At 39.9% G+C, this 27,781-nt stretch overlaps 1 protein-coding gene across 2 annotated transcripts in view; it reads right to left on the bottom strand.

Moving 5' to 3' along the window:
• rgs3a (regulator of G protein signaling 3a) overlaps positions 1 to 27,781 on the bottom strand; it is a gene marked incomplete at its 5' end in the record, with an annotated part of 139,806 nt that overhangs the window by 77,195 nt on the left and 34,830 nt on the right. The window contains 9 exons of one of the 2 annotated variants that reach the window (XM_080046981.1): positions 819 to 862; positions 3,705 to 3,816; positions 6,830 to 6,907; positions 8,277 to 8,578; positions 9,352 to 9,391; positions 11,484 to 11,931; positions 12,536 to 12,641; positions 13,623 to 13,704; positions 26,403 to 26,497. In XM_080046981.1, the coding sequence (XP_079903107.1) occupies positions 819 to 862; positions 3,705 to 3,816; positions 6,830 to 6,907; positions 8,277 to 8,578; positions 9,352 to 9,391; positions 11,484 to 11,931; positions 12,536 to 12,641; positions 13,623 to 13,704; positions 26,403 to 26,497 (1,307 nt within the window). Of the gene's footprint in view, positions 1 to 818; positions 863 to 3,704; positions 3,817 to 6,829; positions 6,908 to 8,276; positions 8,579 to 9,351; positions 9,392 to 11,483; positions 11,932 to 12,535; positions 12,642 to 13,622; positions 13,705 to 16,938; positions 17,668 to 26,402; positions 26,498 to 27,781 lie in introns of those variants that run through there. The other variant, XM_080046982.1, reaches the window with a different exon arrangement.

Genomic DNA, 27,781 nt, shown 5'->3' on the forward strand with positions numbered 1-27,781 from the left:
GCTACAGGGAGACAGTGAAATAGAATCCAACAGATATTTTGAAGCACAAAAATAATAATAATTTGTAGGAAGTTTTTGCCCCCTGTTTTAACACAAGAATTTACAATGTAAACAACATATCGCTAGATATTATGATTAAGTGGTTTTGACATTGTAAGGCAAAAATATCATGTTTCCCCTTAACTATACGTGAACCGCATATCACTAGAAGTCTATTATGGTCATAGATTATCTTTATACAGCTGGAACAATGGAGACCGTTGTTGATTGTCAAAAGTTGATTGCAGTTCATGTTTTATTTTGAACAGGAACCAATTCATATTCCAAAGTCTATTCTGCAGGATAAGGATTATATTTTGTCTGGGGATTACTTTATATATATTGTTTTATCAAATACTTTTCCGGCCACAAAGTAATAAAGATAAACCGACAAAAAACTATTTTTTTATAAGCCAAACAATACCTTGGTTCGTAGCTAGGTCAAAACAGTTCTTTTTTACAACGTTTTTTAGCATCTCAAAAAGAAATGCTCCTTGTGTAAGTGAGACAGAACTGTGATTGAGTCAGATCGGAGAAAGACACGCAAAGAGAAGCCATTCTCATTTGTGCTATCTGCTAATCCCTATGTCTTCCCTCTAATGTAATTTTCCACCAGAGTCAATTGCCCTTCTGGCTCAAAGACAAAATAGATCCTCCGTTTTGCTCTCTCTCTCTCTCTCTCTCTCTCTCTCTCTCTCTCTCTCTCTCTCTCTCTCTCTCTCTCTCTCTCTCTCTCTCTCCTCCTTCTTCTTTAACACACTCACAATCCTTTGTCTTACCTCGGTCATGTGAATCAGGTAGAATCTCAGTTCTTGAGCATAATCTGTAAAACAATAAAAGGAGAAATTCATATTAATTCTTGCTTTGAATGATATATTTCCCTTCCTGCCAATTCCCCGACCATCTTTCCTCAGTTTCATTTTACACTCACTTCCTTCCTTCTTGCACATGAAGCAGCATCTTTGATTTCCAATCATGATTTTGCAAAAAAAAAAAAAAAAAAAAGATTTATAGAAGGCTTTTAATTTAGGTCAGACTCAAAGACATCCACCCATAATTCACTGAGGTAGTGCTCTGCCTGACCAGTGCCTGTGGGTCTGGAGTCAAGATAAATGCTTTTAATCGAGTGACTCCCCCCGCCCCCGAAAGATGTACTTAAACGTACACTCACACAATCTATAGATGTGCTATTGATGTTGACTGTTTGGTTTTAAAGTAAGCGGACACACAAGCGAACAGGTCATATTTCAAATAAATAAATACTGTATGTCATTCATTCAAATCTACATTCCTCCTTCCATCCATCCATCCATCCATCCATCCATACATCCATCTATCTGGTAGATATTACCAGATATATTTTATATCCAAGAATCTTATTCATAGTATCTGTTTGTTATGCTGTCAATTGAAAGTTTGCAACCAGCATTTTAACAGGAGCCTATTGCTGTATTTCTCCATTAGGTCTGTAAACTACACCAAGGAGAGACCAAAGGCCAACTTAACGATAATGGATGCAGGAGCGATCGCAGTCAGTGTGTGATGTAGGAACAGCAAGGCCCATGTGGAGCACAGTAAATTTGCTCATAAAGAAAAATGCTTCTCCATATAACCAACAGCAGAGGTCACTGTTGGATATCGTTCTGATTATGTGTCATACAGCACAGTAGAGGTTTGTTAATGAAATCCTGGCTGAAAAACCTGGAAAATCACCTATCTTGTTATGACCATTTTTGAATTAAAGAATGGGTGCTATTCTCTATAGGTTGAGAGATAAAAACCCTTTTCGTACATACATATATAAAAAGACAAATTGATGTATTTGTTATGAACATTTTGCCAGGCAGTTGTATCTGTCTTGCAAAATGTTACATTACAGGTCATTAGTTAAAGCTAATTAAACGTAGGTTTAAATAATGTGGATGGTTGTATTGATAGAAGGTCATTTTGTCCTGATGTGTGTTTGATATCACTCTAATTTTTTTCCCACGCTCCCCAGCCTAGTATCGGGATGACAGGAACACAGGAAAGCCCCCGTATTGAACGTGCACTGTGTCATTACATGCACGCACATGCACACACACACACACACACACATGTCAAACACACCCATGCTGAAACAAACACAATCCCCCGGCGCCTCTTTCCTGACTGACGCTGCCGAAGCAAAATAACAATGACAGGCAGCAGGGTGGAGATGTGTGTCTCTCTGTGTGTGTGTGTGTGTGTGTGTGTGTGTGTGTGTGTGTGTGTGTGTGTGTGTGTGTGTGTGTGTGTGTGTGTGTCCTCTCATGAAACACACACACACAAGCAAACCCTACTGAATCCCCACCCTGGTGCTCTCCAATTGTTTGGGTGAAGGGTGGAGGTCAGAAGTGGCCAAGAGGAGGCCAGTGATTGCTACAGGGAGGGATAGAGCAGCTCAAAATCAATGTATGAGGGTAACATATTTTTTTATATATATATTTTAAAAAATGAAAATAATTGCGGTAATGTGCTTACGATGTTTATTTCTCAACACAATTCTCCACCATGCCAACCTTAGCTGCCAGATGAATTATTTTCTCCATATCCTTGCAATGTATAACCCTATGCAGCATTTGACATTTCTGTTCATTCTAATTAGGCCAAACGCCTGTAGCTGGCCACGCTGGCCCCAGTCTGACTTAGCAGATGTGCTTTCAAGCCATACATTGTATATAAATAAAGCTGATTTTTGGCAAAACCTTGTAAATATGTAAACATAGACTTAGCCATTTGAAAAATTGTTGCTGCTTATCAAAAATTTCACTCACACTAACACTATGCTGACATTTAAGTATCTAGTCTTGCGGAAGGCGGAACATAAAATCTACTATCAACCACATCCTTTTAACACCATATAAATAAATCAACTACTCTGGTGTTGATAATTACTGTATTTTATGCAGGAACTTTTAAATTTTCGACCGTTAAGGGTGTTAAGTGTAAACCCTCTCACTTAGCTCTGGCCCTTCCATGGTCCCAAACCTTGCCCCTGTCTTCGCCCACCACTCTAAACACAGATATTTACAGTGAGCCCTATTTATTTGACTGGCCTGGGCTTTGTGCGACCCTGATGGCCAAACTATTCTCCTCATATTGCCAGAGGAGATGGCTGTTTACACCGAGGTGAAATAAAAAGACAAAGCAACAGGAACTTGGGCAGCCTTTCCCTAAATATCCGGTGGTTACGCTTCAACTGAAAATACCACTGAAACCATGGTTCTGTATGATTATTTCTAGTTGTGCAATATGTGTGTTTAAGTGTTTAATTTCCCCCGTTTTAGTATGTGCTCGGTTGTAAAAAGGTCAAATGCGGTTTAACATGGTAACATAGAGATAAGATTGTTTGGAAAATATATTTATTTTGTGCAATTTGGACTGATGTGTTTTTTTGGGGGGACTTTTAAGAAAATGTGTTGATGCAGTTACATGAATTTACTCTGACATTTTGATGTTTCTGAATGACACACACATCAGAGATATTGAGGATTAAGTCTCAATATGATGAAGAACTTTGACATCTTTGCAGTTGCAAAGCAAACAAATTAAGCCTACAACACTTGTCCTGTGAGTTTGACGTTCACTTATATTAGTTATAAAGGATTTATGACAGTAAGGTGTGTGTGGGGGCACGTGCATACCATCCTGGAGCCGTAACTGATGGAGGTACAGGGGACTCTGAAGGACGTTACACCTGCCCGGCTCATCCTCTCTGGTCACCAGCATCAGGTCGCTGTAGACAAACACTGTAACCTGCAAGGTCCAATGGGCAGAGGGGAAGAGGCCACATGAAAAAAAGGAGAAGAATTGGAAGTTTATAAAAGAGAATGCAGGGTAAGAGGAGGGGTAGAGGGGTTGAGGGGTTGAGGTTTCAAGGGAGGGGAGAAAGTCGTGCACCAGGAGGACTTAACACCTTGAGGTAATCACATCTCGCAAACAAACACCTCTACAATACAGTAAGATACTCATCATACAACACCTAGCACAACACAGGAAATGCAGTCACACGTAGTTTTAGCCTGTTGAATGTTAACTGTGCTTTGTTTTAATGCTTGTGCTGCTTTGTTTTTTGTTTTTCATTAAATCCTTTATCTAGTTTACATATTCTATTCGTATTATTCCATCATTGTAATTTTCTAAATAGGTCACCTTAACAGGCATGTCTGTGATATGGTCCAGTGTCCGCATTATTACATTACATTGTTCTTTGCTCAAGGCATTCGATGGCTTTTGTAGTTAAATTACTGTGAAGCAGCATATCAAGCCCATTGTACAGTAATTCCTTTGGACAAAGTTGCGTCAACTCAATTAAAACATATGAAACCATTTCCATGCAGTAGGACCTCAAACTATTTGTGCTTCATCAAGAAGGTTAAACAGTATTAAGGGGTAGTAGTATAAATAGTACAGTATTATCACAGTCTAAGAAATTGTTTTAATTTAGAATGATAGTGATTTTTTTTCTCATGTGGAAAATATCTTGATGTGGGTAATTGCTTTCAATGTACTGTATGCAGAAGAGGCTGTAATGAAGTCTAATTATACAAACTCACAAACGTTTCAAAGTCAAACTTCTGTTTTGCAGCATGACACCACAGCCCCATGACTGGTTTTAATGCTTTTTCAGTGGTTAAGTGTGAAAAGTCATGACAGTGAAGCATTAAAATGAGAATTTATGAAAAAGAGGAATAAATAAAGGACAAATAATTACATTATAAAAAAGAAAAAGGGGCTTTGATCTCGGCATGAAAGTAGCTTTCACACAGCAGAACAGGCTAACAGTGTAGTTCATGGGCACTGTTTCAAGACAATGTGGTTGCTTTGGTAGCTTCCTCTGAGGGGTGAGATAGCAGAGAGGGTATTTCAGATGTAGCCACTAGCCAGAATCGGTTAGAGTGTGTGTCATAGTGTGCTTGTGTGTGTGTGTGTGTGTGTGTGTGTGTGTGTGTGTGTGTGTGTGTGTGTGTGTGTGTGTGTGTGTGTGTGTGTGTGTGTGTGTGTGTGTGTGTGTGTGTGTGTGTGTGTGTGTGTGTGTGTGTGTGTGTGTCTGTGTGTCTGTGTGTCTGTGTGTGGTGTGTGTGTGCCTTCATGCGTCCGTAGGTCTGAGTGGGTGGAAGAGGATGTAAGTAAGAGTAAAAAAAACAAGGACAAAGCAAATGAAAGGCAAGCAACCAGTTTCCACAAAGAGACACACACAAAGAAATTCATTCTGTTCAAACATTGTGCAAAACTCTCTCTCTCTCTCTCTCTCTCTTCTCCTTTTCTTTCAAACACTCACTTACCTCGGCCATGGGAATCAGGTATAATCTCAATCAACCATTAGTTTACTAGAGAATGAACAATGCTAAATAATGTTGAAATAAGTCAAGTCGGCCGCAAATATGATAAACTGTATAGATATAATTACTTTATGTATCCTGTTTTATAAATAATGTATGTTGTTATGACATTGGTTTATATACAGAACATAGAACAGTTATTTCAAGTACAAAGTAGAATGCTTGCATGCACATGATTCTTTTAGAAGTATAATATGTTTAAACTGATGTCATTACTTGCCTAATTACTTGATAGAAATAGAAATAACAGAGCTAACATACATATATGTCAAAGCATTTTCTAATGTTTCCTTATTCATATGATTTAATCAACTGGAATCTCTAAATGTCCCTTTGAAGTATTTTTTTATTATTATTTAATCCACTAAATACCAAGTCTGTCTAAACTTAATTTTGGAGTAAATCATTGTCGTGCAACGGGGTGCCCCTACCTATTATTTGTGTTGAGATATTATAATAATTACACTGGTATGGTGTGAGTACAGAGTCAAAGCTGGAACAACACTGACTGATCATTAAAAACAGTCTGTATAAAGTGGGCCAGTGCAGAGAAACTCCCTCCTGACAAACACCGGCTGTGAAATATTTGTTTTATGACTGACCCCAGAGAGAGTCCGGAATTACCTTCCACTCTAGCAGTTAGTGTACGTCACTGCACTGCACAGCAAGGATCATACAACTGGGCATATAAAAGAACGGCAGCTAGGGCTTCATTCTATGGTAATTCAATAATAATGGTAATTCATAAATACCGAAGGAGGTACAGTTTATTTTGACTCATAAAACCGAATTTCTCTGTCTGTCAGATCTGTGGCACTGCCCTCCTTTATCAATTATTCATTTTCCTCAAATGATGTGGCACTGATAGTTCAGAGTCTTTATTCTGACCATTCTTTTCAGAGATATTCAAAGCATCTCCTTTCTCAATCCTACTCTCAGGATGCTGCTCTTTAGTTTTACTTTTACTAGCACTGCATAAAACACACACATTTTGACTTATGAACCAGATGGACGGTCATTTTGAGTTGGGGGAAGAGACGAGAGGAGAGGACCTCAAACATTTCTGCATCAAATTATAAAACTCTTCCAAGCGCAAAGAGTAAAATAGCATTTCCTCTTCCCCTCATATCAGCAAGATCCCATCCTGCATCTTCGCAGTACCATTTTGCAGCTTTGGAATGTTCTTTAGATTAGTTTAAGATCATATCTTACATAAGGTTTTGATGTTTCTTGGTCAACAACAACTGGAATTCTTGTGCAGAATAGTTAACTGAAAGTCTACCTTGTAGGTACACTACAAGCTCAATTCAAAGTGAACACATGGCAAACATTTACACAGACATTTTTCAATGTGTTTTGAAATTACTGTAGGCATGGACAAAAATATGCAAACAAACAAACATCGTTAACGTACTGATGCCACTTACCTTGAGAGAGTGGTGCTGGCTCTCATGTAGTATCATTTCCTCAGATATGATGAGAGCTCGGCTGCACAAGTCAAGGGGCTGCACATAGAACAACAATGTGTTACTGATGTAGGACACAAAGGCTTTGGACACAATTTTAAGGCTCAGTCATTGATTATTGATATCTGTAATCTGATATTTATCAATGACCACAAACACCTATTGTTTGTTTAATTACTTGTAGCCTAAACACATGTTAATGGTTTCTCCAGGTAAAAAGTTAGGAATTAAATTAAAAACATGAGGTTGCAGTACCAACTCCCTTTTGGCTCCTAAACTCAAAGGTCTGCTAAACAGCAAACAGCAAACAGCAAACAGCAAGCCTTTTCTCAGCTGTGGGAAACACAACTGAAAGTCCTTGAAGGCAGAATGTGAGCGGCAACTGTGAAGCTTTGTGTGGTCAACTAGACAGTGACACTTAAAATGAGTTAGCACTATGACAGCGTGGGAGGAGGGGACTTCCTCTCAAGTCCACGGTGTGACAGGGGGTACATTATTGTATGTAGTGTAACATTTACATACTGTGTGAAATGGGGCCAGGGCCAGGGGCTTGAACATTTCTATGTGAATCAACAGGAAGTACCACCATAGCTCCATAAATGGTGTTAATGTCTGAAAGACCCCAGGATACCAACAGAAGTAGTGTGTGCAAATATATATAACAACTTACCATCTTATCTCACTTTGGTTCTTTTTTTGGTTATTTAATCACGTTCTCCGCAAGATATGCATTATAACTGTACATATTCAGAAAGGAGAGCAATTGTTTTGCAATGACACATGATTTAGCATAACCTGCTGCTGCTTTCAAATTTTGAGTGTTGTCCTTTACTTCAATATATAATCAAAACCATACTTAAAAAAACCGAAAGACTGTCAAGTGCCTTAGCCTGAAGCACAATTTATGTAAAATGGTTAAAGTAAGAAAATAGAGCCTTCATGACTTAATATAAAGTGCTCCAAAAAGGCATTTCATAAATGCGAACCTAAACATTTTTATTTTCTTTTGATTAAAATGTGTTGGTGAATAATCTAGATTGAAAGCCTGGGAGCAGTTTGACCTCTTGGTCTTATAATGCAATGCAAGCCACATGAGGGATATGCTTTATTTTAGGAGATATGCTTTATTTTATTTTTTTCTTGATTTTAAGATAAGAAAAGCAATAATACTACTAAGGCTATATCTGTTCATTGAATACACAACAAGAGCAAGCCACCTTCTAGCAAAGCCTAGCCCAAAACCTTGAAACAGAGAAACAGTAGCTTGGCTCTATATCAAAGATAACAAAATCCCCTTCCAGCACCCCTACAGCTCAAAAGCATAAAGACATGTCGAAACATTCATTCGAGTGCACAGACACTCAGACCAAAAACACCCTTGCACACTTATTAACTCAAAATGGCTTACCTGAACAAAGATGGGGAAGATAAGGATCTTGGGGGCTACTTTGACGTATCCATAGTTGGCATGTGGAGTGTGTGAGCGGACGATGGTACAGTTCTGATAATTGGCAAAGTTGGCGTTCTGCTGTTGGTAGTTGGGTGCACCGGTGTTAGTGGAGGAGGATGACGAGGCCTTTGTGGTCTTTGAGTTGTTAGACCGACGCAGGAAACCGGTACGGCTGGAGAGACCCCCGCCACCACCAGAACCACCAGCCATACCTCCACCCTGTGCACCAGAGGACTGTTTTGTGGGGTATAATCTGGAAGCTGTGGGGCAAAAAAAAGAGGAAGGTAAAGCAGGTGGGGGGGGGGGGGGAATGCAGGATAAATATAACTTTTAGAGCCATTCATGGTGTGCCTGGAGTTTAGCTGTTGGCCAAAAAAAATTATTATTATTTCCTAAAATGTTAAAACATTTCTTAACATTTCTCCAGACCTCAATTACCTTGGCTTAATGGAGGTGTATCTACAGAAAATTAACTGTGTAGCCATTCAATTTGGTCCTAGAGAAATGCAACGACTGCTGTTTTTAAGCTGCCAGTGTTGAGTGTTTTCAGGGTCACTCTCTCATCAAAGTGGAATCATTTAGCTCTGTGCGTATTTCCCTTATGGTGCTCTATAGTGTTGGGCAAGACAGGGGATACATTTTTGATATTTTATGCTGTTATGGTGGCCAGGTTCCAGAAATAACAAAACACGGGGAGCATAAAACTGGTGATAACTTAGTGTTGCAGTGAGTCATTTGGGATTAAATGGATTTAAACTGCTGGCATCAAACATATTTATGCACTTTATTTATAATGCCAGTCTAATTTGAGACAACTTCAGGGTGCCAAATGTTGAGTGAATTTAATCATATTCATTACAATAACAATAACCCGAAGCGTAAAGTCATAAATTAAATCAACATTGGGCTACATCCAAAATAATAACGGCACCAAAGCCAACTTAAACAAAGGCTTTCAGCCAAAACAGAGTCCACTGTTGCCTTCAACAAAACTTTGCACGAGTGTGAACATAACATACTGTACATGTCTTACCTAATGTCCCCTGGTTGTCTTGGTAAACAGGCCTCAAGATCTGAAAGCAGAATAATATTGAATGGCATTAAAATTCAATCGGGCTTGTTTTAGCACCATGATGAACTTAGATCTAAACTACGTCTAGACTGCAATAAAGACCTAATGAAACAATTAAATTAAACAGAGTGTGCCATTGCTTCATTACAAAATGTACTGTATTCTTTATTGCTAGTTGAAATACAACTTTAATTTCATACGATGATCATCAAAATATCTGGATTTCAATGGGTTTCAATGAGAGGTACTGTATATCTTTATTATAATAAATGAGAACTCATATATAAGCGAATATACTGTGTATGCTACTCAATCAAAGTGCTTTTCATCTTACTTGTGTCCTACACTTTCTTTTACTGGATTGCAATGTCACAAATTTGTGTTTGAGGGCTCAAGCAGGACATTACGATGAGTAGTTTGACATCGAATGTAGTGTCTAGTACTCAGGCTGAGCCCATATGAATTGTGATGGACTGAGTGAGGCAGTGGAGGTTTCTATGTGTCACAACAGATTACAATCATCTGAGGGAGAAAAGAAAGAAAGCTGCCACCATATCACATGTTGTTTGTATTATTGCAGTAGGCAAACTGAGTCTAAAAGGTCACAAAAAGTTTAAGAAGTATCATTAGCATGCTATGCAAGCTTATTATGGTGAATATTTTCTGTAGTGCAGGCTTTCAAAGCTATTTGTTTGTGAACAAGAGTTAATTAGAGTATAGGAGAGTGTTACTGTTGCATGTCATCAACCATGACCCATTTCCACAGGGCTTTTGATATATTTAGCCTGTGATGACCACCACACAATCCCACCAATCACTCTCTACTTTGTTGCTTTTGGGACAGAGGTGGTGGCTGTTCGAAAGGAAAGCTTTGTACACTATGCTGCCATGCACCTTTTTTTCCTTTTCCCATGATTTGTCTGTCATTTCTCTTAATCTACTTCTGTTTTCCTCCTAAATGTCCCTTGAACGTGAGACACATTTACAGATGAAGATGGAGTCTACATGATGCACACACAGTCACAAATAAGGTACATTAAACACAACACAAATACACACACACACACACACACACACACACACATCTCTGTGTTACGGACGGACTTACTAGCAGTCAGAAAGAGAAATTAAAATAAGACAATTTATAACTATCAACTCTACGTATGACAGCAAAATGGTAATGTTAGTTTGCTAGTAGAATTGTTTTGGAAGTCTTGAGCAATTTTTTGTTCAAGACTGCTGGCTGAACCTAGATTGCGAGCTCCCTCTGCAGAGACACATCTTGAACCTTTTGTTTCTATGTTTGTAAATGGGTTAGTATCTCATTGTTAGAATTGTGTTAGCTGAGGAATTCAGTTCAGTCTTTTTGATTTAATGAGTTTGCTTTATTTATTTTTTATGATTTTACCTCATGTACATCATGGCACTGGATGAAAAAATAAGTACATGCAGTATAAAATGTCATACACATGTCATACTGTGCATGTACATGCATGTTATACTGAAGCTGCATATTGTGCAATGGACCAGTCTTGAAATATGTGAATTTTACACATTAAATAATTAATAACTATTTTTGTTGGATTCTTTGTTTCCTAAAGGCCAGAAGTATTTGTTTTTAAAATACTGATGTATAATCTAAAGACAATTAATAGTTTCTATATGATATCTGTAAGATAAATTATGTCAGAATCATATGCATTGTTTTGCTACTACAAAACTGTGCTTACTTGGTTGAAAGTTATGAAACAAATATTGGTAACGCTTCACAAAGTACAGGCATACAATATATTAATAACAGCTATATATTATGTGTTATTCAGTTTGCTTTTCAGTCTTTTACTCCATATAGCTGAACCATATGTAGTGTATATGCAGTGTGTTCAAAATGTCTTTAAAAGCACAAATCAGTGAGACGTCAGTAACCCAAATGGCCCCCGACATGTGGTATTAACAGTACAGTCCTTCTATCTATCAGCACCGGGGATGTAAGGTAAGGAGACATATCTAGGATGAGCCACCAAGTGACCGTGGTGAGGATGGGGAGGACGGAGGAGATGATGAAGATGCAGTCCACCAGCGGTTTGCGGTACCTGGCTTCCGTGGTTGATGGGGGCCAGGATGATGTAGTTGTCCCCGTTGGATGCCTTCACCCTGGTGCCTTTCAGCGTGGCGGTGTGAGGGTGGTGGAGGAGCCGCGGTTTCCCGTCCAGCTCCTCGGCCGAGCCCCCCTGGGCCCCTCCCCACCCCATGGTCCCTACGCCTACGCCGCCCACACCACCGCCGCTATTGGCCGCTTCCGAGCCGTTGACCAGCAGCCTGCGGGTGGCCGAGGCACGGTGGTGGGCAGGCAGAGGCGGCACTGCTGGGGGGGTTTTGCTGGCACCGGCGTCTGGCGCACGTCTGCGAGTAGGGGGCGAGGGGGCATCGTAGTTTGACGTGGAGGGCTTGTAGGAGGGCCGGTGGATGAGGCCCTCGAAACTGGGCTTGGCCGAAGGGCCTGTGCGCCACACCACCACTGTGATTTCATTGCTGCTGTTTCTGCAATGAGAAAGAGAAAGAGAATGATCAACAAAACGTGGAGGAGTCTTAATTCCTCCGTATATATTTTGAGAAACTGTAAATTTACTGTACATGTATCTGTAAAGGCCACTTATTTTAAGTATAATTCAAAAGTATTCGCTATATAGGTGAAACGTTGTATTCAATTGTTGTATTTGCACATCTATTATATGGACACAATAAAATGTTTAATCTTTTCGTGTTTTTCTTAATAAACCTAATCATAAAAGTTTAAAAGGGAAAATGCTATGAGGAAAAAGGGCAGTGAATACACACACAACAATAAAACAAAGATTATATTGTTGTCTCCTGACATCGTGACATCAGATTGCACAATAGTTTCCGCTTCATTCACTGTTAGCTGGATTTTTATCAGCTACCGGGCATCTTAACTTTCAAAATGAATGAATGAGGTGGGTCTGTAGGTCAACAATGATGGTAAAATCCACTCCAAAAACCTCTCACTCTGTCAGACTATCATTACAAATCACTGGTCCTGAGTTCTGGCTAAGCTTATGAAAAAGAGTCTCCAACATTTTGATCCAAGCCAGCTCATAATCCTCTGGTGAGCTGGACTTATTACCTGATAGCATGGGCTAAGTCCACACATTTCCACTGCTCCACTGGCTGACCGTTTAGCTGCAGTAGAGTGTCCAACTGCTGCAGACCTGCCTGGTCTGCTGGACCCCCTGCCAGAGTGAAGAGACACAAACGGTTAAGATCATCACACACTCTTAGCTGTCATTCATACAACTCCGGGCTATAGCTCCCTGATATATTTAGCTTCATCTGTACTAATCTGTAAAAAATTCAATAATGTTCTGATATTTAGATGCTTCCTTGTTTTCTGTGTCAAAATTCTGTTTGCATTCCTCATCTCTCCACAGGGACGGTAACGACATGATCATCTTGAGATTCAGCATCTGGTTCAAAGGCATGGCATTGGGATGGACTTTCCAACATGGGGCCTTGACTCCAAGATGCCCATTTGAGAGACATGCTCCCCATTAACTGCAACACCCTGCTGACTAAGCCAAGGCTAATAGTAATTCTCCAAGCTTCAACCGGTGGAATAAAAATAACAAATCGCCCACAGGTGATGTGCAACTTTTATTATGTACGCCGCATTCATGAGATGCCAAACCTAGGTCAATAAATGTGAAACGAATGCAACTTTCCAGTAATATTATCCATTTGTTCACATAGTTCAGTGTCTTAAATTGGATTACAAAGGAAAAAGTCAATAATTTTGATTAAGGAAACTGTTCAGCGACCCGCTTTAAAAAACCTAGACTTATATGTAAAACAGTGTGCAGTCTCAAGCCAAGTTCTTAAATATTACCCAAAATCGGAAAATATATACTTGGCAGTCCTGTGCGTGTGAATGAATTATTAAAAACATTGCTTGAAGGCACACCGTATTAGAGCAAATCTACTTTGGTAGAGCACTTAAGTTTATGACCGCTTGTAAATGTACTAATTCATAATATTTGGTGTTGGTAGCAGAATGAGAAACCTTCCAAGTTGCAATGAGAAAGTAACAGTTAAAGAAAGATTTAAATATTGTTCCAAGCTATTTTGGTCGACAATTAAAACATTAAAATACTGATAAGAACCTCTGTCCAGAAAGCTGAGTTTCATTTATGCGGACATGCCCATGGAAAACTTGCCTGGATCAACAGCCTGTACCCTCACAGGGGAATCTGAGCAGATGGTGAAGCCAAATCCATCTTTTCCTCGAAGGATGGTTACCTGCAGAACACAAACAAAAACATATATACAGAGTCAATATGTGATAAGAAGATAGGACCTTTCTCTCTCTCTCTCCCCCCTTCTCTCTCTCTCTCTCTCTCTCTCTCTCTCTCTCTCTCTCTCTCTCTCTCTCTCTCTCTCTCTCTCTCTCTCTCTCTCTCTCTCTCGTAGCATGCTGGCAAAATAATCAACATCCTTCCTACTGGACGATTAAGTAGATTTGTATTGTGTTTTTTACTTCCTATTAAAACTGTCTTGGCAGCAGTTTCCAGATGAATCCAATTAGCTGAGTAAGTGGGAAAAACAACCTCAAGAGATGGAAGAAGGACATTCTTTTATCTGCAGTTGGGAAAGGATTATATGTAATCTACTAAAAGGAAATTGAAATGTATTTGCATCTTTGTTTTGTAATAGAGCACACTGGGTACACACAAAAAGTCTCCCTTGAACACACATATGTACATATTTAAACTAAACAGAACGTTTTTTGGACACAACCATTATTTACAATCAAATCAAATCCACCAAATCCACACACACACACACACACACACACACACACACACACACACACACACACACAGACAGACAGACACACACATTCAGAAACAGAGACAAAGCTGAGGGCTCTTTCCCATTGTCTCTCTCTCTCTTTGACCCTGCACCGTCAAACATTCGGTACCTGTTCCCGACAGTCTGAGCCAAAGTCAACAAAGTTCCATCCAAAACATCTCACTTTCCATCTCATCTGCTGACAACCAGGGGCCCAAAACACACAGACCCCACTGCCCTCCCGCTTCATTGCTGTCTCTAGTAGTGGACGACGAAACTACAGCCTACCCATGAGCAAGATGCAACAACTTGGACAAAATACGGTGATTATTCAGGGGCCTGAAGCTTGGGATGACCCTAAAATGTCGGGTACGATTGCAGCTTCACATAGTCCACTGGTTTTATGTGCCCAAGGTCAAATTGTTTGGGGCCATAATTCCTTTACTATATTTGTCTTGCCCTGAGCCATTGAGTTTGTTTTTGTCTGTATAATCTATCTCCAAACTGACAGTGCAAAAAAATAAAAATAAAAAGATTTAGAATGTTACAAAGAAAGTCCACAAGAGTGTGTTACCCGCTAAAAAAAAGAAATTGTCTGTTTTTGTTTGCACGTGATCTATTTGATTTATCTGAAACTGGACTGGCCATCACATGAGATCATGAGAATGAGAAGTAATGTTCATGTTGCCTTCATAACTGTTGCTGCTGAGAGCATTTACTTGTCATTGCATGCAAACACCTGCAGTAGGTATCATCACTATAGTGTTGAATTACAAACGATACAGCATGATAACTAGGTTGAGGTTTCTTCCTCTGAGGCTGAAGTAGCCCTGACATACACACATAGTATGCACATATGACACTTCTAATCTTAAATCATGATTGTAGTCAAAATAAAATAAAATACAGACAGGGTTATAGATACTTAAGTTTAAGCATCGCACTGGACGCAGACGGATATAATCAAATCCTCCTAGAGTCTGGCTGTGTGACAACAATGGATAAAAACAGGCAAAAATAGAGAAAGAAAATAATAAGGGAAAGAGAGATGAAAACATGATAAAAGGACAGAGATTAGATTAATAGATTAAATTGTGAAAAAGTTGGACTTTATGGAGAAAGTGATGGAGACAGAGCAGATGAAAAAAACAAATAGAATATCAGATGGTATAGAAAAAAAAATTTCACTGGATTTAAGGAAGACAAATAACAAACAGTCACAGAACATGAGAGAGAAATATGTTTAACCATGTGTGTCTTTTAGAAGCTGTTGGAGACATTTTCTCCTTTTAAGGGACCTCTCAGAACTGCCTAATTTGGCCCAATTTCATCCAACCCAGAGCTCTTACAGCATTAATTCAATTTGTAGACATAGCTGAACCCAACCACTTGGACTCTGTCTGCCTCGGAGAATCAGTCCCATTCCCCCCTTTTTCACTTGTAATACAAAGTGTAGGGGTATTTCCAAAGTGGCACAGAAAAGCGGAGATGAGCCTGGGAATAATGGAAGAAATCAGTATGATTGCCCTTTTTAAGTAAGTATTCCACTTCAGTGCATCAATTACAAGACATATTTCAGAAAAATGAATGAAGAGAAATTAATGCGGAAAGTTCCTAGCCTACGTTAAATATTCAAGTTGTATGAGCAGGCTTTATTGATGAATTAATAATTCAATCGAAGGGGCTGTGGAGCGACTAAAATGTAATATTTTATCTTTCTTGTAATTAATTTAGACGTACTCAAAGGAAGAAAACCCTGTAACCCACGTGTGTACACTTTTTGTTCATGCATGGGTGAGATTTGCCTTTATTACATTTATGCCTCAGTGCTCCACAATTTTTGCAGACAGTATTGCATGCATCTAGAAGCAGAAATCCTGATATTCCCCATCTCACGATAACAGAACATGTCTTGTCTGCTTTCCAACAGTGCAGCAGAGATAGCATTTACTGCCGGCAGGTCCATTTAAACTAAATAAAATCTACCAACCACACACATGATACAGATATCTGGTTCGACAATGAGACTTCTTGCCATGTAAGCCCAGTCTTGCAAACATTGTTAAGCATTTTGTCTAGCGTCTTCAAAACATTTACATACAGTATATTTAAATTGTAATTTGATATTCTGTCCCATTATTTGATTTTGTATTTGTTCTAATGCGCAATTCCGATTTGCAAAAAGTGGCTTATGTAAGAATAGTGGAATTCATATCATAGCAATAATTCTCCTCTCCTCCACTCTTGCTATCCTCCACTCCCTAATGTCAAAGATAAATAATGTAGAGGACAAAAAGCTTGTTCTCCCCACTCGAGAAACACGCATCCCTTTAATTTCCCACACAGCCAATTGCTCCTTCCCAAATGTTTTGGATATGCAGTTTAAGTGAGTTGAGTGAATTATCGACTGAAAAATATCAGGATCTGATAGTGTGCTATAAAGACAATATATAATTGTATATACTGTATTTGGTCTAGATTAAAAGCTAACCTCAGTGTTGCAGCTTGGAAACTAATTTAAAGTTTGCGAATGAATTATGAAAGTACTGATCAGACCTTGCCACTGCAAAACTTTTCATTGGTTCTCCCAGTCTCCGAAATTATAATCACACGTAACCTAGAACACCCCCGCCTCTCCCCCCCATCTCCTTTTGTCTTAATCTCTTTAACACAAACACACACCTGAGGAAGCCTACATCCGATGCATAGGTGGCACAGCCCGTGGATAGTATGCATCACACCTCCACCTCCTCCTCCTTCAGTGTTCAAGTCGGCAGCCAGGACACACACACTGCGACGGTGACTTTCCACCTGGCCAGCTCTCCTGCAGCCTGAGTATCTCCACAGCCTCCTCTGTGCCGCCGAGTGTGTGCTCCTGGGGCTGTGCTCCGACGGCTGGGTGGACTTAAGTGTGTTATGAATCATCTCGACAGTGACGGCTGCCACAACAGTGGCTGAGGTGGCTTTTGTCTTGCGGTGTTCAAACTGTCAGATTTCCAGGTGACAGTCCAGTTGAAGTGACTCTAGAAAATAATGGTGCGTCTCACCCCGCTGGAAAAACAGAAGCTGTCGAGTGTAACAATAAATGCGTCCTTGGAGACTTCTTTTTCCCAGCCAAACTGGCCTTCAACTCTGCGTCACCTTTTCCCAAATGGCTCTAGATTCAATTTCCTTCGTGAAAGCAAACTTAAGCTCTCTCTGCCACTGACCTCCAACTGCACTGTTATCCATTCAAGGTTTGTTGGTAAACTCCAGTCATCAATGCACATTGGCGTGCAGGTTTTTATGAAGCTGTACCCTTCATTTCATCCACAGCCTCCTGATTTCCTCTTTAAAAAAAACTTTACTTCAATCTTCCCTTATTCTTTGCATCAACTTCTCCTTGCTCTATCCCTTTCTTGCATCCGTCCTATCGCGTTCACACACAGTCCAGCTTCTGTCCCTGTGGCCTGAACGTTTCGGTAGCGCCTGAGATCAGCTGTGTGAGAGTGCGGGACGGCGTCGCGTAGGCGAGACTGGCGCTGGCTCGGCCTGCTCCGGCCACACTGTAGCTCCTGGCAGGGGCGCTCATGGGAACTCTTCAACAGCAGAAGAATAGGAGGAAGTGCCTCCCACCGCCACCCCCCTTCCACACACATACACACACACATGCACTTACGCATACCTCGCCACCCCACAGCCAGGACAGCTTTGTGTGTCTGCCCCCGATAAGGCCAGTTTGCTTCCTGAGTCCACACTATGAAAGCCGTGAGAGGTGCTATAGCTCTCAGTCATTTGCAAATATACACTGTAGTGACTAATGTTGGTGGCAAGAGTGACACAAGTATGAATAAGACGGAAAGGCAGGATTTTTAATGGGGGTGGTTGAGCAACACTATGGACTTACCCACCAAATCATAATTGCTCTGTAAACAAAAACTTTTTTGCTTACAGCTTTTAATGACCACATTTCCCAACTAAGGAAAGTGACACAACTATTGTTTAGGTGTATATTCTTTCTCACACACACACACACACACACACACACACACACACACACACACACCTCAATCAGACTTTACACCTCAGCGGACTCTTTCCACCTTAGCTCCCACACTCCCCAATCTCCGTCCAGACATTATGCTTGTTTGTTTTGTTTTCAACTTCCATATTTCCTCTGCTTTTCCTTTCAGCTGCTCCCCTTCACCCCAAACCACAGAGTACGGGAAATTCACAGGTCTGGGACCTTTGACAATCTCCCCTGCTCTTCCAGTTATCCAAACATTACTTTTATTTGTGTTTTCAATTTAAGTATGCCTGGGAAAGAGGTGGTAACCTGCAAAAAAAATAACAACAAATACCTCAGCAAAAAAAGCGAGGACAAGCCTGTTTAATTACAGCTAAACAGTGGCTAGTCTAACCCCTAGCAACCCCATTAATTGCCAGCTTACCTCTTTTCCTTTTTATCGTTTGGATGTCTGGCTCGTGGAATGAAACACGGACAGAGTGACGGAGAAAGAGAGGGGTGAAAGAGGAGCAATGCTGCACTAGTCTCTACAATGCTAATAAAGTGGCAGAAAAGGCTGTTGTCTTAAGATCCCTTCATGCCAATAGGAATGGCAGCTTTTCCCTGTTCGTCTTTTCAAAAGGGCGAGGGTTACCCGTCAAGCACACAAAAAACACTTTCTCTTTCTTTCATGCTGTGCTGTTCACCTCTAAATAGGCAGAAGGACGGATTAGAGGGAGAGAAGAAAGGGTGAGAAGAAAGCATGTCTCAGGGAGAGGAGTGAAAGAAGAGTTTGAAAAGCTTGTCTCTGAGCCAGACGAGCCCAATCTAGTGTTTGGTAGTGTGGGATCTGTCTCTCTCTCTCTCTCTCTTTCTGACCTGAATAAATAGCAATCAATGGGGGTCTTCCACGCCAGTGAGCACACGAGATAGGTCCAAGGCCAAGTTCAGGGTCCCAGCTCAGGTTGTACGTAACATCCACACTTTGAAAGCTCGGCATATAGACTCATAACTACTACAGCTATACCATTTTGAAGGTGACTGCATTAAAATGAGACAGTGAGAAGACTGTGAATTACAAAGCTAATGCAGCAGACCTAACTTTTCAACCTTATACTGTTTAAGATAAACTTAGGTTTGATACTTCATACAATAAGTAGTCAAATTAAATCAAATTTGAAATGCTCAGGTTAGTGCGCTTCCAAGAACTTTACAAGTCGATGACAAATGGAGTAGAAATACAAACAACAAAACAGTGGGAGACAAATGCACAGACAATGGGCACTCGTCATGAGGAGCAATTTGGGGTTGAGTACTAGGCTACTCACTTCCCAAAGTAAGCCACCACAGCTTGTACAGTATAGCGTATGTGCATTGTAATGTGATATGTATTTATATTTCTTATTGTATTGACCTGCACAGGGAAGACTGAAATTAGCAAACTGCTATAGTCTGGTACAATGCCTCTTTTCTATTTGAGATCAATGTTATTAGTTACATGGTCCCTGACAACTAAACTCATAAACTAGACTAAACCAAACTTTACAATGTTCACACTGTACAAACTATAGCCATGGCCCATGTGTATTCAAATAAACTGTATGTGGTTTGAGATGTAACATCGATTTCAAAGAAGCTGCAGAACAGCTGGCAAGGACAAGCATTCGTACATCCTGTATCAAGCAGAGAACATCCGCGGGTGAGGAGCAGCCCTTGGCCTGAAATACTCACAAAGGGAGTACGTTCTTGGAAATAAAACCAAGCATTCTTCGTTTATTCTGAGACGCTGGCAGAAAAAATCTAACCTCTCCCCGTCCTCTTTTCAGCTCAACTCACCCTTCCTTTCCATCTTTCCTGTTTAACAGAAGTGTCAGATCCGTTTTCAGAGAGACAATTTAGGAGCTAATGCTAGCTGACAAGCAGAGTGATGCAGGGGGACACGTTCGGGGCACAGCTATTGTTAATATTCATGAACTCTGTGCTCAATGACCAGAGTAGATAGGGGTTTTTATTTAGCCTTGTTAACATGATCAAAAAATGCTGACATGGCAACTGAGGAGATGCATTATTTGTAGGCTGCATATCGAGTCTGTAACCTCTGGTTCAGGTGACCATTGTTATCAAGTTATGTTATTTAAAGTTTGATTACTAAATACATTCCTCTAAATCCAGATAAAACACACAATGACACCAGAGTTTGTTTGTTTTTCAGAGGGAGAGTGAAAATGTCTCTATATTTCAAACTCACTAAAAGCTGCAGTAATTTTTTTTTACATCACACAATTTCACTCCTTTGACTATAGCATTTATCCAAATTGCCAGGAATACATTATCTTAAAAAGCTCATCATGGGAACACCAGATCTTTTGGACAAACTGAAAGGACAGGGTGAGTCAGACGGTGCAAAGCAACATAGCTTGATTGGTGTGACATTTTTACAGTCATAATTTTTCTCGAACATCTAGTAATTATGTAAATACATAATCATGTAAGCCAAAATGCTAGGTAAACTTGTAAGAGAGTTGTTCATGGATGGGAAAATATTCATGAGATAGTGTTGTGGATTTTTTTGAGGAACATTTTGTTTTGGATATCAGGTTTAATATTCAATGACATCTAAAGTGTGTAAAGCCTTCAATGAGCTTTGTGTAAATCACTGAAATGATTTGTAAGGCCATCATCAAACACTGAAAACTGTTTGAGTAGGTTGAGAGAGGGACATTAAATGATACCACAGAGCTCTTTGTGTGGTGGGGGAGATGGCCATGGGGTGACAGAGGAAGAAAAGAGAAGAGGAGGCCACAACAGTGAATGAGGAAATACGCAGTGGTCTGGAAGGGAGCAGAGACAAGGCAACAGAAAATGGTTGCGAAAAGGAAGAGAAAAGTCTAAAAGGTTTACCATTCACCGCTAATTTAGTCTGTTGAATGTGCTTTCCCCCGTCCCTTAATTCTCCCCTGAGACTGTCCCACACAAATTGCACAATTATCTGTTACTCTGATTCACCCAGAGATAAAGAGGAAGAGAGAGAATAAGAACATGGAGGGCATGGAGGGGAGAGGGAGGGGAAAGGAAAGGAGCATTCACAAATACTGATGTAAACTTCTTTCATCTAAATGCTGCACCACAGCATAGCTGCCCAGTGCCCACTACACCTCGCAATATGACTTTAAAAGCTGCTTAAACATTGTGGATGCAGGATTGTTTTGTCATTTTTGTTTTGTTTTTACACTTAGTTTTTATTTATCTTGTGGCAAAGTTTAATTGTATTATTTACGTCTCTCATGGGTAGGGGGTGGAAGTGTGTGTGTTTGGGGAGGGGGTGTCTGGTGCTACTGGATGTCAGAATTTCCTTCAGCATCAATAAGGACTCTATCTATCTATCTATCTATCTATCTATCTTGCTATTCTGTTGTGATTGAAAGGTATGTTATGACACAAAGCAATAAAAAAGGATCCAATGCAGTAACACTACTTTGTGGGTTAAATAATCCATAACTTGTGGTTCTGTGTTCAGGACCTGCAATATGTCTAGAATGTGTGAAAGGGGGGAGCTCCTCTGTCTAATCCTGTCTAGTCAAGCTTCTAAGGGCCCACTCGCACTAGGGCCGTTTGCCTGTTCCGTGCTGCAGAAAGATTCAGCACGATTCCCCCCTCCCCACTCCCCCCGCTGGCCCGTGGTCACACTGCTCGTGGCCTGGGCACGATTGCACCTTGCCTACGCGTTTAGGATTTGGAGCGTAGTCTACTTGTAGGCTATACGACTGTTTGTGAATATTTTCATCCGGCCAAATTTGCATCATATATTCCACTTCCACATTAGAGCAACGAGAATCCTTAAGCTATTGTTTTTTTTTTTAAATGTAGTCTTGACGTAATAGGTCGCGGTGGACAGTCTCATATTTGTGCAGCACGCTGTTTATTATTAATATAACGGCCCGTCATCAGACCAGTGTACCGGATGGTTTTATACACATCGATCGCTCCATCAAGTAATCCAAGTCAGAACTTTTTGTATGTGCAGAGATCGTTTTTTTAAGTGTCTTTATAAAGTTTCTTGTTAAACCTTATAGTGTAGGCTACTGTTTCCTTATCAACGGGCCGCGGAGTCCCGCTGTGTGTTGTTTTGGGTTCGTCTTATGACAGTTGACGGGAGGAAAAAGAAAAAAATCATCTGACGAACGTGAGTAAACACGAAAACCTTTTTGCTTTGCTTTCTGCGCTCACCTATTCAGCTCTCTCCCTCTTTTATTAGCCCACACCTAGGCCTACACACACGTTAATTCTCACACATTTTATGTAGCTACAAGTCCAAGTGGTGGGCAATTCTGGTGCCGACTAGTAAGGCAGCGGACGTTAACGGACTATGCATCCTTAAAAAATTCACGTCAGGAACGCCGCCTGTGCGCTTGCTTGTGCTCGTGTCATCTCATTAGCATCTGTACTTTGGCCACGGCACACCTCTCCCAAGTGTGCCGTGGCCAAGGGGCTGTTCCGTGCTGGAATACGGATGGCGTGGTCACACTAGCCAAACGTTCTAGACTTTAGTATGCAAATGAGCTCGGGCACGGGGCCGCGGCCCTAGTGTGAGTGGCCCCTTAGCCACAGTAACTCCATCTGAGCACTGCTTTCCACAGAGCTGAAATTAATCCTTCCATCCAAACATCCTGGAATGTTTCAAAAGCAACACGGATATGTTTCACTGACAAATTGATCTGCCAAAATGGACCAACTGAGAGTCAATCGAGTATAACTCATAATGATCATTTAAACGGACCAATTATTTTTACCGACCAGTGTCATGATACAAAAATACCAAATACTTTCCTACTTTACTGCACCAACAAATAAAACATAAAACTAAAACTACTTAAAGTATCTTCTTAATCATTTAACACTGGCAGACCAACTTTGAAATTACGTTTATGTTCAGTTTATCTCAGAACTATAGAATGAAATACATTTTTGGCACTCATCATATCAGTCAAATGTTCACTAACACCAATATAATTTCTTTTCATTTCAATATCCACTAGTGAAAACGAAAGGATTATTTAATTTTTTTTAATTAAATAATTAGGCAGTTTAGGCAGTGGTAGCACAGAACAGCAAAATCAGGCTTAAGTGGCTGTGTTGGGAATTTTTATAGTATCAGCCTATGTAACAGTACAATAAAGAGTTATTGTGAAATATATAACACTAATGGCAAGACACTGATACTACTAAATGTAACGCTCATTGCACTCCAACTTGGCTTATATGTGATAGTTGATACCTGTTTTGCTGGATTTTTGTGAGCAGTTGATATGATTGGAAGCTTTTGGGCTACGCTTCTGACTGTAAAAAATTGTTTGTGGCGAGTATATTTGGAGCAGACTAGTGCATTTGTCTCATAGCAGACGACCAGGCCATGTGTGGTTTTGGTTTCCACTGTTGCTGTGCTTATACTCTGTCAGTATGTTTTATCAGGCTATTTCTTTTGCTGAAGTTCAGTGCTGTTTTCTGACAATATGCGGTAGAAATATCAGCCGAGTGTTTAGTTGGATAGAAAGTTGTTTGATACCCTTCTTCTTAGGTACTTTATGCCCTAAAGTTAAAATATATGTGCCAGGTGACTTTCTTTTCACTAAATGCAGGGCCTATGTACAGTAAATATATACTGGGCAAACTCATTTCCATTTCATCCTTCAAAATCACCATCTCAACCATTTTCACATACTTATTCATCCGTGTTGTACCTGGGCATTTCTCTTGGTATACTTGTTGACTGCTGTCTGTGTTCTCATTTACAATTTTAGTTATTTAAATAGTTTATTTTTTTATTGTATAAGTCTAATGCATTTTATCTCCTAGCCTCCTTCCTTTCCCTTAGTTGTGTTGGTAGCTTGACTGGCCACCATTGTAAATAAGAACTTGTTCTTAATGCCTGCCTGTAGAAATAAAACTAATAAATTAGTAAATATAGCCAGTGTCACACATGCATCTAAGTATTATTCATGTTGGCATTGTGTGGGAAGAGGAGCCAATCCTGGAAAGTCACTGTGGAAATTTGAATACTGTTGACCGAGTATAAGGTTATTAAGCCATGGAGAAATGAATCTTCCCCCACAGCTGTAGTAGGAATAAAAGCGTGCAAAAAGATGAAGCATTCATGGCAAATAAGGCACTGCCATCTTGGGAGTGAAAAGAGTTAAAGGGTCAAATGACTCAGGGAGTAAAGCCAGGGGGGTGTTCTTGGGTGGTTACAGATCCTCAATGGTTTGATTTTCTGTATGACATTATTCAGTTTATATTTATAAGAAAATAAGATAATTTAATCATTGAAATGTGGATTTCTTCAAGTTCACATACAGTTATCAAAGGAAGCCTGAGTTATTTATAATCTAGAGGCCAAGTATACATAGCACTTGACTCAACTTTTGACAATATAAATATATTTAACAGTGTGAGAGGATTACAAATGTTGTAGTTTGTTTAAAGTTTCCTTATTCTAGCTAAAGTTTTTCTAAAAACACATCGCTATTTTTTCTGTCAAAATAAAATACAGTAAAAGTGAATTATTTTGTGGTTTACAACGATAAAAGGATTTAGACAAGTATCATAAAGGCTTCTTCAGCTTTCAAGCCCATAGGGGGACGGGCCCTTCTACAGCTTTGTATTGTCTTTGACTGACAGCTGAGTTGACAGTGACATGATTGTTGGCATGGGGCTTGATTAACTATAGTTGAAAATCTATGGAACAAACAGTGAAATTAAAGCAGACAAAGGATTAAGCTGTTCAAATAGCAACTTCTAAGTAGTGAACTAGCCACCTCGCCTGCAAACAATGTTAACAAGTGCACTTTTCACTGATCTTTCCTGCACTACCTTGCTCAACAAGCCGATGCGCATGTAGTGTAGTGTAGCATGACCGTTAAATTAAGTTGTTTTTAATTGGGTTTGTCAAAATAAAAAATACCAATGGCACTGACTGCATATGTGACCCTCTTGCCTTAACACTGACTGGAGGAAAGAAGCTGCAGGCACAAACCATGCATCAATGAGGTAACAAATTGTTATCTTCACAAGAGTAAGCAAGCAGTGTTAAAGACTGCAGTGCAAAGGGTATTGAGCAATCCAAACAGCAGTAAACAAGAAATAACATTCACTTTTGCTATTTGCAGCACCATTATAAGTCTGAAGCCATACTTTTTTAATAGTTGACCGCTTAGGACTTTACAGTATATATAAATCTGTTCACGTCCATGTTGTTGTTGTCTTTATTGCTGCTGTTGTCAAGCAAATAATGACTTACTGTAAATAATCACGGCTAAAATGGGTAAAAGTATCATCAATCATGCTCCAGTGTCTCTGTTAACAGTTTAAATGTTCAACCTCATTAATTTTTAATTAATTCATGGCTACAATACAGTCAACAATGTGGAGAAAATGCCCTTTAAAGCGACATCAAAGTTTTAATACTAAGACAAAACTGAGAAGTCATAAAAAGTAAAGAGAGAAAATACAAGAAGGATTAGTGATGTTCAAGCTCATGTCTATGTCTGTGAACAGATAAGAAAAATAGGCTTCACATTCAACTACACAATTCTCTTTTCCCCCTTCCTCATGTCAAACCATCATTCTGCTCCACATGTGACTCACACGCACGCAGGCTTTCTGACAAATGTTGTCTTTCCAGAAATGACATCTTGCTCCATTCATCTCTCAAAGCTCAAACGCAAGATTCAATTAGTCGCTATGGTTGCTGAGAATGTGTAACATGGAATTCATGCAGTAAATATCTTACTGAAGGCATGTTTATGCATGATGAGCAATCTCACGGGTCAACAACTTATTGTAATACACAACCCTTAATCCATTAATCGTGCAGATGCAGGCACATGCAAAGGCAATAAATAAAATTACACATGCGCAGACTATCAACAATCAAGCAATAAACAGTTATAGATATATACCTGTATAAAATGCACTTTATAAAAAACTGGCTTTTATAGATAGATAAATAAAATACTTTATTTATCCACAAATGGAATACAGATTAACAGATGGATATTAACTATACACACTCAGAAAGCCAAAGAAATATAAACACGATCAAGCTTTACATGCACGTACGCACACACACACAGAAAGTTAAAAAAATAAGTTTGATTGTACTTACTGTTAAGCATTGCATATTCTCAGGGCGATTGGTCTCGGGGGCAGCACCATGGTTTGACAGCACAGCCTCTGAAATGTAGACAAAGGAATCACGGGCTGAGACAGTGCCTTTGGAGCACATTTTTCACTGTGCCAACTCAAAAGAGCCTTCTGGTTGCACAAAAATAAAGTCCTCAAATAGTTCTGAGAGTCCATAAAAGTGACTCAGAAAGATAACAACAAGCAATTACGGCAACAGTTGCCTGGAGCAACGTCCGCTGGGCTGGGATTCAAACTTCATAGCGAACATAAAAAGGCAAGAAACAGGCCCAGCCGAGTCAAGGAAAATCCTGTAAGATGTGAGGATCCGACAAACTGCTCAAGAGAAGAGTGGAAGTGAGAACAAGTGAGAGGGAGGGAATGGAGAGAGGGAGGGAGGGGTGAAGAAGAGAAAAGGAACTCCTCTCTCGCTCTATTATCCGTCCGTCACAGGGCTCCTGGGAAGTTGCTATGGTTACAGGGACTCACGCCTCAGTGTCCTTTTAACTATTGCTCATAAAGGCGGCATTCAGCTTTGGGCCACAATGCAGATCTCCCTCTCCCTCTTTCTATCTCTTTTCTTCCTACATTTCCCTCTGATTACATCTGTTTTTTATCTTTCACTTAATATATACATTTCCTTTTCATTTTCAGCCGCTACCCCCTCTCTCTCTCTCTAAAACTTCACACACAGAAACCCCACTGTCCCATCTCCAACCACTACCTCCTTAATCTGTTTGGTGTTTCTAGTCCAACTCTTATCCCTCACTTTTCTATACTCTCCCATCACACCCCTACCTCGATCACCATAGGAGAGAAATTAAATTTACCCCAGACAGTGAAATGTTATTTTTGAAAATCTGCCAACGAAGCCAAAACAGCCCCATTGCAAGTCAAGGATTGTAAGAGGATAAGTACCCTTCTGTTAACCTTTAAATGTTCACTTAAGTAGCTTTCAAGTCAGATTAAGCACATTTTTGACACTCGGTTACAGTGTGGTACACTTTTCTTTTTTTAAATCTGCTTGATGCAACACTTCACTGAAACTACTCTGAAAAAAATATTAGATCAAGGAATCGTCGATAAATCCTTAACTGCTGCCTAAAATGGAAGCTTCTAGACGTCTTGTAAATCACTTAATTCTATTAACTAGGAGTTAGAATAAAAGTATCAGGGGAATACACAATGCTTGACAGTCAAACATGGATTTGGACAAGAGACTGTTCTTCCAGGAAAAAAAAAAACAGCATTTCACAAATGCCCAGAAACAACATAGGCCTACTGTATGTTTACGCTGTTAAGTGACAAAGTCCTCTGGCAGCTGTAATTATGACTCTTGTCCAGTGGGAGCAAAGAAGGAAG

This window comes from Ammodytes marinus (assembly GCF_949987685.1).
Source record: "Ammodytes marinus genome assembly, chromosome: 18".
Lineage (NCBI taxonomy): Eukaryota > Metazoa > Chordata > Actinopteri > Uranoscopiformes > Ammodytidae > Ammodytes > Ammodytes marinus.